The sequence below is a fragment of the Stigmatopora argus genome, chromosome 2 (genome assembly GCF_051989625.1).
Source record: "Stigmatopora argus isolate UIUO_Sarg chromosome 2, RoL_Sarg_1.0, whole genome shotgun sequence".
NCBI classification, from domain to species: domain Eukaryota; kingdom Metazoa; phylum Chordata; class Actinopteri; order Syngnathiformes; family Syngnathidae; genus Stigmatopora; species Stigmatopora argus.
The window spans coordinates 9,240,853-9,253,079 of NC_135388.1; the positions used below are offsets into that span (position 1 = coordinate 9,240,853).

At 42.1% G+C, this 12,227-nt stretch overlaps 2 protein-coding genes across 9 annotated transcripts in view; one reads left to right on the forward strand and one right to left on the reverse strand.

Annotated features, from left to right (window-relative positions):
• The first annotated feature begins 3,523 nt into the window (after positions 1 to 3,523).
• gldn (gliomedin) lies at positions 3,524 to 7,821 on the forward strand. The gene is made up of 10 exons (XM_077621902.1): positions 3,524 to 4,247; positions 4,327 to 4,378; positions 4,459 to 4,476; positions 4,551 to 4,649; positions 4,910 to 5,011; positions 5,079 to 5,195; positions 5,709 to 5,792; positions 5,870 to 5,995; positions 6,070 to 6,220; positions 6,324 to 7,821. The coding sequence occupies exons 1-10, from the start codon at positions 3,717 to 3,719 to the stop codon at positions 6,787 to 6,789; spliced, it is 1,746 nt and encodes a 581-aa protein (XP_077478028.1). The 5' UTR covers positions 3,524 to 3,716; the 3' UTR covers positions 6,790 to 7,821.
• dmxl2 (Dmx-like 2) overlaps positions 7,469 to 12,227 on the reverse strand; it is a 31,036-nt gene continuing 26,277 nt past the window's right edge. For all 8 annotated transcript variants that reach the window (XM_077621867.1, XM_077621865.1, XM_077621868.1 and 5 more), the window contains 9 exons: positions 11,962 to 12,083; positions 11,747 to 11,885; positions 10,813 to 10,873; positions 10,588 to 10,715; positions 10,430 to 10,507; positions 9,852 to 9,943; positions 9,713 to 9,765; positions 9,399 to 9,616; positions 7,469 to 9,341 (listed from right to left, as the gene is read on the reverse strand). In XM_077621867.1, the coding sequence (XP_077477993.1) occupies positions 9,132 to 9,341; positions 9,399 to 9,616; positions 9,713 to 9,765; positions 9,852 to 9,943; positions 10,430 to 10,507; positions 10,588 to 10,715; positions 10,813 to 10,873; positions 11,747 to 11,885; positions 11,962 to 12,083 (1,101 nt within the window). In that variant the 3' untranslated portion in view covers positions 7,469 to 9,131. The remainder of the gene's footprint in view (positions 9,342 to 9,398; positions 9,617 to 9,712; positions 9,766 to 9,851; positions 9,944 to 10,429; positions 10,508 to 10,587; positions 10,716 to 10,812; positions 10,874 to 11,746; positions 11,886 to 11,961; positions 12,084 to 12,227) is intronic.

Here is a 12,227-nt window from a genome sequence, read left to right on the forward strand (position 1 = left end):
AGGCTGTATTTAGAATACTTTTCTGGGCCGTATTTAATGATATCGTCATAATTTGCTGTGGGCCAAGAAAAATTGGGCAGCGGGACGCAGGTGGCCGTAGTTTGGACAAGAGGTTTCAATACTGTACCACAAACATACAATGTTGGACTTACAAGTCAATATGATGCAATAATAACCGCACTAAAAGTGACAAAGCCGTTGCTGTCAGGAGGAAAAGTGCCTTTCTTGTGTATCAGTCAGGCAGCCGCCGCCCACTCTTGTCCAAGAATGTGCTAGGTTCAAATGGCCAAGTGTGTGCCGAGACGATGATGTGATGGCAGAGTTGGGTATGATGTCAGAGAGCTTGATTGTTTTGCATGATTAAGCAATGTTCCTCATGAGCAGATGTTAATCTAACCTCGTCACGAGGCTTTGTGTTGTGGTTTCTCCTAAAAATGTGTTGTTTCAAAGGTCATCAAGCTCATTTTCGATCCATTTTCACTGGATTTACACAAATTTGAAATCAGTCTCAAAATGGATTGGACATTTAGTGCCGTCTAAGGCACAGAAACATGAGCATTCATAGCCACTCATCTCAGAAAATTAATTTGGATGTCTATCAGTATTTTAGGGTACTTTACAGGTACAGGTGGTACTATTGATTTTACAGCACTTGTGTGAAATTTCATGAGCATTGTATTATAAATGCACAGTAATGATATTGAAATAAAAATACAATACTACAACATTTTTGCATTCTTTTACCATAATAGTCACTTGCCAAGTTTTAAATGCCTTCAGTGTCAACTTTTGAAAGGTTGTCCACTGGAGTGACCACTGTTACTGAAATGGTTAAAATGCAAAAACTTTTGTCCTTGTATGGAGGAGGAAAAAAAAACTGACATCATAGCTTGTATTTGGAAAGAGATAAGCCCGACAGCTGCACATCGGCAAAGGGGGAGGACGAGCCCAATGTAGGAATATGTACAATTATACTGGAGATTGATTAACTGCAGCGAAACGGCAATGATTACCTGTGGCACTCATCTTTAAATAAATTGTCTTTTTTTGTCCTTTATATTAGATGAAATGAATAAACTTACTGTACAGACTGCTCTTTCTTGGAAGCAATGCTGTGGAATTTGAATTCAGGTCTTGACAAAAGATGTTTTCTTTTCCCCTAAATTCAACTGTGGCACTTCATTTCTTCATTGCTCAGCAGTGGTGAAAAACTGATCCTCAGAGAGCTGCATGGGTGCAGGTTTTAGTATTCAAACTGAACAAGAGGATACATTCTGCAAGTGGAACCAGTTGATTGCAGTCAGGTGCTACTAATTTTAGAAGACACCTTATTGGTTCAATCTTTGGCACTGGATCGGTTGGAATCAAGACCAGGACTCACTGTGGATCCTTGTGGAATCACTTTTGTCAAGATTCATTGCCTACTGCAAAGTAACTGTAGTTAGAATTTGCATCAGGTTCAAAATTCAACAAAAATAGTCCAAATTTATGTAATGCATTCTGTCAGTGTTATGAGAACAATATAAATGAAATAGTATACATTTAGGATTAATTGGAAGTTGACTAAAAAGCGTATGGTTAAGCACGATTAAAACATTGAATTGATTGAAGATCTGCACAGTGACATGTTAAAGATTAAAAATCACTAAATAAAATCCAAATGTTTCCCTCATCTAAAGTGCTTGTAGACACATAAAAATAGCTTCAAGTGTGAGATTACAGTTCTTTCAAGGACCTGGAATCCATGAAGCAGAGTTGGTTGGTATTCTTGCCTAAAGCTGTAGGTCAGCACCAGACTGTCGTTGACCAGCTGAATCCCCCCAGCACGTGTGCTCACAATGTGCATTAAGAGCACATCAGGGCTTTTCTTCCCCCCTATGTTATGTTTTATTCACCGTGCTCTGAGACTGTTGCGGCTGGGGGCAAAATGTGGAAAAAGCAGACAAAAGAGCAAACATAATGCGCTGATCGCGTGTCTATTAAAGGGCACACCATGCATCTTAACTCTTTCATGCACCAATTACGAATTTTACATTTTTCCAAATATTTCAAAATATGCTTTTCTTTTTGATGAAAAAAAGATCCCCTTACATTTACTACAGAAAAAAACAAAAATGTAACAATTTGAAAATGCTACTTTTCCTACAGCTTTTGTCTAATTCACATAATTTACACGTCAAACAGTTCCCAGTATCAATTTGCACAAAAGCTACCGTACGATTGTACGAAATATTTGCCCAAAACTTCTTGATATTATTTTCAATGCCCATCTATTTCCAGTGGCACATTCAACTCCCACAAAAGTTGATTTTCAATTTGAACCTGCAAAAAATCTCCATGGATAATTATTTTTTGACCAAAAAAGGTTCCTCGAATTGGCTTGTAATTGACATGAATTGGCTTGTAATTGACATAAATTGACGCAAAATCAACAAAAATTCACCTGTAACTGCAACAAAACCAACGGAAAGTGACACCTTTACTCAATGTACGTGTCTGCTTTTATTTTAGTAAGGCATTTAGTACAATTTATGTACAATGATGCGGTGAATTTATGGGAGAATGACAGACTATAATTACTGTTACTGTCTGTACTCCCCGTATGGAACAGGAAGTCTTCCACTGTCAAGGATTCACTCAAGGCCTTCAGTGCCTTTGGCAGACCTGTCATTTTCATGCAGAAATGTCACTTTTACGGCCCAAATGGGAGCAATGGAAACAGGTCATTGTCATAGTTGGTGGACGGAAGCTGCGAAGATGTGACAAGGATGAGTGCTGCGGGGGGAAAATGCTGGGTGGCTTTGTCAACAACCAACTTGTAGCAAAATCCAGAGGAATTGGAATCCATGTCTTTCATTGCATATTACATGCTTCATTCATTGCCACTGTGTCATTCATCCATTCTAAATTGCACTTTCAAACCAGTTCCAAAATTTGTGTTTTAAAGGTGTTCTCAAAGCAAACTTTACATCACAACATTTGCTTTGTCAAATCATTACCTTAGTTCATTCACTGTCAGCCCAGGATGCAAAGTATGTGTTGTGGTTTTTAGTAAAAGAAGGAATTTGATATTGAAAATACATACTGACAGCAAATTCATTTTATTTTGATTTTACTTCTAAATATATTTTTACCCATTGCAAAAAAATTGCATAAAGTAGTAATACTACAACTGGATGTCAAATGAGGACAGCAAAACATTAGCCCAGTGGATTGAGACTACTGTCCTATATAAATATAATGAAGACATTTAAGGAAAAGAGCTTGAAAAAGGTTTAAAAAAATGTCGTTTTAAGTTGACAGGGTTTTGAAGTTAGTCTACACTAATAAATTATTACAGTGAACAAAAGACATGAATGACAAGTTCGTCTCTTTACATGTATATTATGCACGAGTTATTTAATGTGTGTTCGAGCAAGCGTGCGTGTGTGTGTGTGTGTGTGTCTGCCCACGGCGATGCTCTAGAATGGACTCTGCTGAATATAAATCAGGTGACTGAACAGGCGGGGGTTTCTTCCCGGACAAGCCCAGAAGATTGTGTCATGCCCACTCCTACATAACTGCTTGGCATGTAGACACACTGAAAACAACACAACACGGGTTCTACCAGCCTCTTGTCACATCGTCCCCACAGACTGGATTCTCTCGGGTGAGTTCATCTCACTTCACTGCATCTATTCCTAACCTGGATTCTGACTCCGCTGTTGACGAGGTGTATGGCTGACTCCAAGAAAAAAACAAGTGAGGTGGTCACCATGTGGATTCCGACGCCCAGCATGACTCGCCCTCAGCGGCTGCTGCTGTACGGGTCCTGCGTGGTGGCCTTGTTGAACTCTCTGGGTCTCCTGGTGCTTCTGCTCCGGCAGAACCAACAGCACGTCCTTCTTGAGCAGACGGGGTCTAGGCTGAACCAAGTGGAGGGGAGCTCGGTGGTAGAGTTCCTCCGAGAGGTGCCCAGAGAACCTCAATATCAATACTCCAGGAACAAGAGGAGCGACTCGCTGGAGGAGAGGGCGTCAAACGCGACGGGGGACCAGGAGCTGGATGCGGAGCGAGTGCCGGAGAAGGAGCTTTACAGTGGGGGAGGCGCAGAAAGCAGTCAGCAGGAGGTCAGCCAAGAAGTCGGCGTTGAGACGGACATGAAGCCCAAGCAGAATCGAAAGCACAAGCACCGGCATCACCAGATTTACCGCAAGGATTACACGCAGGATGACATGATGATGATGCTTACTTACTCCATGGTGCCGGTAAGAAGATGGATGAATGAATTTCTTTCATTGATAGAACAATTGTAAATAAAGTCAGCTTCCTCCTTTTCATTCCCAGATAAAATTGTTGGTCGACATTTGTAACACCACCAAAGGAGTCTGCATTGCTGGTAATGTCCGATACATGCTTTCCGTTCATCTTCATATTGTCAGGTCGTGTTGTCTAACGTTGCAAAACTGTCTTTTGTAGGTCCCCCCGGACCACCTGGTATGTGGCATTCATGTCAAGTCAAGATGTTCTGTGATTTTCAAACCTTCACGCTGGTTCTTGCGTTTCCACAGGTTTGACTGGTGCGGATGGCATGCCAGGGACAAACGGGACAGACGGCGCTCCTGGACTCAATGGGCTCCCCGGGGCTGATGGCAAGCGAGGAAAAAGAGGTTTGACCACGCTATACGATTTAAAATTAGTTTGAGCTTTATTTTAGGGAGTTCTCAGATGCCCTCAACATCAGTGATGGAAAACCATTACTGTAATTCCCAGATTCCAAAGCTGATTATAAGCCCCACCCCAAAATTTAGCCAAATCTGAGAAAAAATAACATGTAGGAGTGCTTTTTGAGAGTTTTTAAACATAGCTCTGGGTTTAGGCCAGAGTAGTATGTTGTTTGGACAAAGACAGATTTGGTTGTTGTATACAGGACCGGCAGGTGAAAAAGGTGAGCCAGGTGAAAAAGGTGAACAAGGAGAACCAGGTCCCCCCGGGGAAGATCGGCAACCATCCAATGACATCATTGTAGAGGGTGAGCGGCAAAGAAATTTTGTTCCTTTAGTAGTCAATCTCTGAGCCCTTCTAACTTTTTGGCTAAGGTCCTCCTGGCCCCCCTGGAGAACCTGGACCCATGGGCCCTCCTGGACCTCCAGGACCCCAAGGGCCCCCAAGGACGAGGCACCACAGAGCCAATATACAGGCTGCGCACTCCATGGGTGAGGGCATGTAAAGAGTCTGATTATTATTATATAGTCAGGTTATTGGTTATATGGGTAACTGAAGTATTAGTAATAGGTAGTCCTGGTTAAATGGTGTGTGAATCTCAAATCCAGAGAGATGCCATTCCGCCCTCTATTGGCAAATTGCAGTCATTGTAGTGGCTAACAATCTTGAATTTCACAGACAAACTGGCTGAAACATCTTTCATGTATACCTGTTTAAAAATGCAAAAAAAACAATATTTCCTTTTGTGGCGGTAATCCCAATGGATTGCTTTTAATGCCCATTGCGATGAAGTTAATTGGATGCTGCATGGTGATGGAAGAAAATAGATGAAAAATAGATGGAATGATATAATTAGGTCGGTCTTCTTGTGGTCGGATCGAATAGAAGGATGATGTCATTGCTGCTGAGTCACGTAGTTGACCTTTTTGTGACGCGTTTTAGGAGTTGTTTATCAGGTATTTGCTTCATTTTATATTGTGGCTTGTCTGCACTCTCCCTTACAGAACCACTATATTCAGTCCCAAATGACGAGACCTCCTTTGGGAGGCCAACTGGGAAGGCGCACGAGAAATCAGCGAAGCAGAACGGTGTGTTCCCTGACAGCATCTAATGTTTTCCCACCCAGAGCTTATTTTGCAACATCTGTTATGTTGCTCTTCGTCAGAATGCCTGATCAAATCTCTGATCAACCCCAGAAATGTGACAAAAATGGAGAGCACATTTGGCACATGGATGAAGGACACGGCTGTGCTCAATGACGAACGAGTATGGGTGGCGGAACACTTTTCGGGTACGGCAGGACGTTAAGATCGCACGTCAGGCCAGATAGGCTTTGAAAGTGGAACATGATCTCTTCACTCACAGGTCGTGTCTTGCGGGAGTATCCGAGCGTCACCTCTTTCCAGCACAACAGCAGTGGAATGCTCAATATGAGAAAGTTCTATCAGGGCTGCGGTCACGCAGTTCACAACGGCTCCTTCTACTATCAGATCGCCGGCACGTCCAGCATTGCCAAGTAAGCAATGGCAGACGATGGGGCAATACTGGCTCACTATAATGATTCACACTGCTTACACACTGGTAGGAGGGGTAAATTGACATGTTGTGTTTGATGACAGATTTGATCTGGACACCAAGAGACTTCAAACGCTCACCATCGATCATGCTCTTTATCACAACTTGGCTTACCTGCTGCAAAATTCAAAGACTTACTTTAAGCTGGCGGCGGACGAGAACGGCCTGTGGCTGATCTTCGCATCCGATCTCGACGAGAGCATCGTGGTGGCCCAATTGGACCAGAAGACTTTCTCCATCACCTCTCACGTTAACACCACATACCCACGGAGCAAAGCCGGCAACGCCTTCATCGCGTGCGGGGTACTGTACGTCACGGACATCAAGGACGCCAGGGTCACCTTTGCGTACGACCTGTTGAAGGGCAAACCAGTTAATGTAACCTTTGACCTCAGGCCTCCAGGTGGGGTGCTGGCAATGCTCTCTTACAGCCCCAAGGACAGACATCTTTACGTGTGGGACAACAACTACGTCAAGCTTTACGTTGTCCACTTCATCTCTGATGAGTGATGACGCACAGGCCAGAACAGAGCTGATCTAAATTATAAATCCTTTGGGAAGAATCACACGTTCATACTGTGCTTAATGGGATGGTGGTGTGATCTTTTTAAAATCCAGTTACAGTACTTAAAATATCAAACTACAGTCTGTGAAGTCGACTCACTTCTTTAGCAAATACTGAACAATTTTTCAAAAGAAGGCTTCGAGTTCTTCCCAATTACGGTTTACTTTGCAATCTAATTACATAAAGGAACTGTTAGTGTCAGAATGGTGTATAATGTGGCAAACAATATTGAGTATACTTTATAGGAATAAAACTTTTGCCTTGTTTTTGGTGAACCCTTCGACCTACTAGCTACTGTATTTTTATGTTCTTTACACCTTCTTTCTTGGGAGAACCCAATTTTTTTTAAAGTGGTTTCTGATGTAAATGGGAATTGAGTGCTGTATTTATCACATATTCCATCAACGTTTGGAATTTTGTTGTCACTAACATTTTTTTTCCACAATTTATATCAAACAAAAACTATATCAACTTTTTAAAGCTGTGTTGACGTAATTGCATGATTTGGTCTAAATGTATCTGATGTATTTATATTCTTTAAATACAGTTGGTGGTGACATTGTTATTGAAATAAACAAAGCAAGTTTTCTAAGTAGGAATCAAGAAAATAACACCAGTGCCAAATCACTGGATGAAATAAAAATAATTTATTCACTTTACAAAGGTAAATCTCACACCATGACCTGTTTCTTTCTGGCAACGGTGCCTCGGCGAGCACCTGCCCATCATACTAGTTTGTGTTGCCGTGCATGCACACACACACTGATACACACACAGACCAGCAACCAATGGGGCAACTGGTAGAACACATACAATACACATAGTGGGCAGAAAGAGAATGGGCTGTCTAGGGGTGGGGCACAAGATCAGTTTAATAAATAAATACTACCTACATACATAAACCTACCAACTGTCACAACTTAATCTGCTGATATGATACAAACCAAAAATAAAGAAATGCATTTATGTTTGTACAAGTTGCTGGGATATTTCTTATTTATATATAGTGATATTTATATATTAAAACTATATTTGAAACTTTTGACTACTTGGCCAAATAAAGCCTGACATTCATTTGTATTGAACAGTTTCTCCATTAATAATCTACTTATTTGAAATAAATCCTTTTAGTGTCTCCATAATTTGAGTGCAAATATCTATTCTCCAAGGATGAACAATAAAAACAACTGGCAAGGTAACACACACACGCTTACTTACAATAGACTTGTGTTGCACGTCTCCCAGTCAAGTCAGAACCAGTAAAACCACTTACATTCCTAAATTAAAGGCATTACGTTAAACAGTTCAACATAGGATTTGTCAAACCAACAAGCAAAAATAAATAATACAATTCCATTCAATGAATAAAAGCCCAAAACATCAGTCAACATTATCTTAAAAAAACGAGAAGGGAACCTTTTGTGTTTGCGCCGTGATTGATCGATGGCGGAGCAGACGGATGGAAACACTGAAAGCACAGTCACAAGAGTAAAACACATCATCTCCCCAACAGGAATGTTCAAGCAGTGAGGCTGCCGCACAAACAGGCATTTGAGGGCAGGTGGGCCAGCACACACACACATTCACAGGCCCGAAACAGGACAACTCAGTGTCTGTGACGGTGGAGGGGCTGTGATGGCAAGGGGGGCTTAATCACTAGAGGGACAATGCAGCAGAAACTCCCACGGGGGCTGAAAAAAGCCAGGCATAAAAGATGAAGGAGTGGGGACAATATTTGAAAAGATAAAAATCAAATAAAACGGTCCGACAAGTTGATTCACACTTTGGATACCACTGACTTAATAACAAACCACAGTGCTGGTTACAGTAGATGCTAAGAGATTTCAGCTGTGGGCACAAAATGACGACAGTTACACACTTTTTAAAAAGTTTTTGCCAGGGTACTTTTACAGAGCACTATCAAGAGACCTGTGATTGCACTGCGTAACGAGAACAGGACATGCATAGCTTCCCTATGGACACGCTCTAAGAGTAGAGATTCTTCAATAAAATGACAATAAATCTAGCTTTAAAATCAAGTATGTTTACCTTATGCTTGAGACTTTTACCGTTAGCCTTTGGGGAAAACACATAGTATTTGCAGCTGCGTTTGTCACTCGCAAGTGAACTTGGGAACAATCGGAGACGCCGGAAGGACTGCAATCTCCAGACCGGCTCGTCTATCGCTCTATTAATGCCTCGTGAGTCTTACGTAGGCATTTGTGATTTTTTTTCTCCTCTCTCTCTCTCCTTCTAGTCCCTATTTATGGACCTTCAAAAGTGAAAGTTACAAGACGTCAATCAAGCCGCTGGGGATATTGTACCGGTCGGGAAGGACCCTCATCTTCAGGGTGCCGTCTGCCCCGCAAGTGAAGATGCGGTTACCGGGACGGGTTTCCACCTGCATGACGCCGGCGCCAATGTTGCGGAAGATGGACTGCTTGGCGTGCTCGCTGCCAAATGAGTGCATGAGACCGTGGCCGGCGAGCTTCCACACCTAGAGAAACAAGTCTTAGGGTTTGCTCAAAATGTTCTTCTTATTTGAGTGCGTCACCTTCATGTTGCCCTCCGCGGAGCCGGTGACGAAGAAGTCTTCGAAGGCATCCAATGCGAGCGCCTTGATGGCCGAGTCATGGGCTTGGAATGTGTGGAGCAGCTGCCTCTGGCGGATGTCAAAGACGCATACGAAGCCCTTTCTTCCTCCGGTGATCAGCAGTTGCTGTTTAGGAGCATACTGCAGTACTGTGGCTCCGTTTTCGTGACAGGGGAACGCTGGAAAGAACAAAATATAAATGTTGTTAAACCAAAAAAAAAGTGTAACAAGCGGGGAGTGCATTATTGATGTCCTGTGATGTTTGGCTTTCTTACCATGGACCATGGTATTGCTGGGGGATATCAGGGTGTCCCAAAGACACACATTTCTGTGGAAACAAGATTTTTATCACCTAGTACCAATATAAAAGGAACAAAAAAAAATATTGTGTTGAAAGAAAAACTTTATGCTGACCTGTTGTCATTGGATTGTCCGGCCGTGGCGATGAGACTCGAAGATGTGATGAATGCAAAATCTCCACATGTTTTTGTGTGGCACTGCCAACTCTGCAAAGATTAGAAAACAATGAATGTGCCATTGACGTAACATGATTATTTACTGCCATCCCTCACAATGCAAATTTGAGAGTGTGGGTACTCCCATTAATTCTGAACGTTGTCGTGAAATTCATTTTGAATTGAATTGAATGCTTATATTGTCATTATGCAAGTATGAGAAACATAACATATTATAATAATCTTTTCATTTATCATTGTTATTGCAAAATCCCTTTTCTTACCTGTGACAACATTACCTTAAAATGCACTCATTTCTTTGGTTTCATACTAAAAAAAGTATCCTGCCAATTTAATAATGACCCCATGATTCGTTTTTCGAGTTATTGTCACACAAACAGTCGGGAAGACACACACAGTCGAATCGATAACCCCAGCTGCATAATTAAACCGGTGATGTTGTTTTGCCCAACTGACTAACATAGCTTACCTAACTCACCAGGTTAAAGCAATGGGGGAAACACGAGTCGAACTCACCAGGTAAGGTTTGGGATTTGAGGAGGTCTGATTGACTTGCCACAGACTGAGAAATCCCTCTCCGTCAGCAACGCCACACTGCAACAATGGGAGCAACATCATCAGATAGACAAAACAAAAGCAATGACAATGCGCTCGCTCGCGCTGGTTTTCTGTACCTTGTTGCCCTGGGAGTTAAAATACAGTCGAGTGACGCGAGCGTTGCCTGCTTGTCTGAAGCAGATGAGCTGCTGAGGTCTGTTCCATTCAAACATGCGAACACTGCCATCCTGGGCCCCTGTCATATCTGCCCCAAACACATCCATTTAACTTGCTCAACGATTCTTCAGTACTTTCTTTTTTTCACACCCCTGCTCAAATGTTAAAACAAAGACGATACTTACAATACTGATATATTGGGTGAGACGTCATCCTCTTGACGTTATTAAGATTCCTCTTCATGATCTGGAAAAGATAACGATGGTGCTTGAAACCCTCATCACGCAAACTTCATTTTGCAATGTGCATCATTTAGCGGCCATTTATCAACATGGCTGGAACAGGGAGAACCCGGGCAGCCTGTAAGTGTGACGCAAAGCAGCGCCTTGGAGGCACGGCTGTGAAAGCGTCCGCTATCTATGTTTCTGGGTCCATCTTAGCCATACAAACAAGCTTCCTTGCTGTATCAGCCTCCACAGACTCAGCAGGACAGCTGTTTAGGCGGCACGGTTTGCTCGACATTGGTGAAGAGTGAAAATACAAACTTCACGGCTAAGAGCTTGACTCTTCTGAGTGCAGTGCTAATGACACTGACAAACAGTGAAAATAAAAACCTTCTCAGAAAATGTGCATTGGCCAACCTGATGACAAGATGATTTGAAATACTGGAAGTTAACCTTTTATAAGACACTGCATAACTACAATCTTATAAAACTAAAATAATGATTAATAATAATAGTTAATAAAGTAAATAAAGTTATATAAGTGAGACCTGGTGTCTGCATATATGACCATCACATTTTGGCTCATGTAGTCATACTTGGATACCAAATGTTAATAGTGTGGCTTATATATCCTATAATGTGATGTCTGTGTATGTTTTTTTTAATGACCAATAATAGTCACGATAGAAGAACAAAACTGTGATCTTAGTTTCTGGTGGATATTATCAACTAGTACAAACAGTACTTTCTTCTGTATATCCCTTTAACTTCTGGGTCAGCTTTCTCCCATGATCCCGAAATATAATATTTGTACGAGTATAATTGATACGCTTTCTAAATTTCCAGGGATGGGATTGTGAGTGTGTGAAGTGCATTTGTATGAATGGGCTTGTACCACACTGGCTCCCATGCTGGTCTGCCCACTACCCAGCCACGGCATGGATGCAGAGACGGGCATCTGTGGTGGTGCAAACGGACCAGAGCTGGCCTGGGCAATGTTGGTATGCGATGACTTGTAGTCAACGTCATCAGAGCTACAGAAACAAGGTATTCTTATTAGGATAAAAACACAAGTATGTAGTCTTGAGGAAATGCGAGTCTCAATCTGACCTGCGTGACTCCTTATCAAACTCCTCTCCAATCCAGGCGTAAGGCTGAACAGCCACCAACGTGGACACATCCACTTCCTGGACATCGTGGGTTGAGGCCAGCACTATTTCGTTAGAGTTAGCCTGGCAATAAATGTACATTGGTAAGAGAGAAAGATGCATACGAGTAAGGTTGTCTTCTCATTTTCAAGGTTTGGTATAAGGAGAAGGGGGAAAAACAACTGTTTCAGTTGTTAGAACGAATGGCTTTACTACTCAGCCATTCAA

Bases quoted from the DNA above. Each gene is read 5' to 3' on its own strand.
- gldn (XM_077621902.1), top strand. From the start codon at position 3,717: ATGGCTGACTCCAAGAAAAAAACAAGTGAGGTGGTCACCATGTGGATT. The intron at 4,650-4,909 runs GTTTGACCACGC...TGTTGTATACAG, and splicing joins TGGCAAGCGAGGAAAAAGAG to GACCGGCAGGTGAAAAAGGT. The intron at 5,793-5,869 runs GTGTGTTCCCTG...GCTCTTCGTCAG, and splicing joins GAAATCAGCGAAGCAGAACG to AATGCCTGATCAAATCTCTG.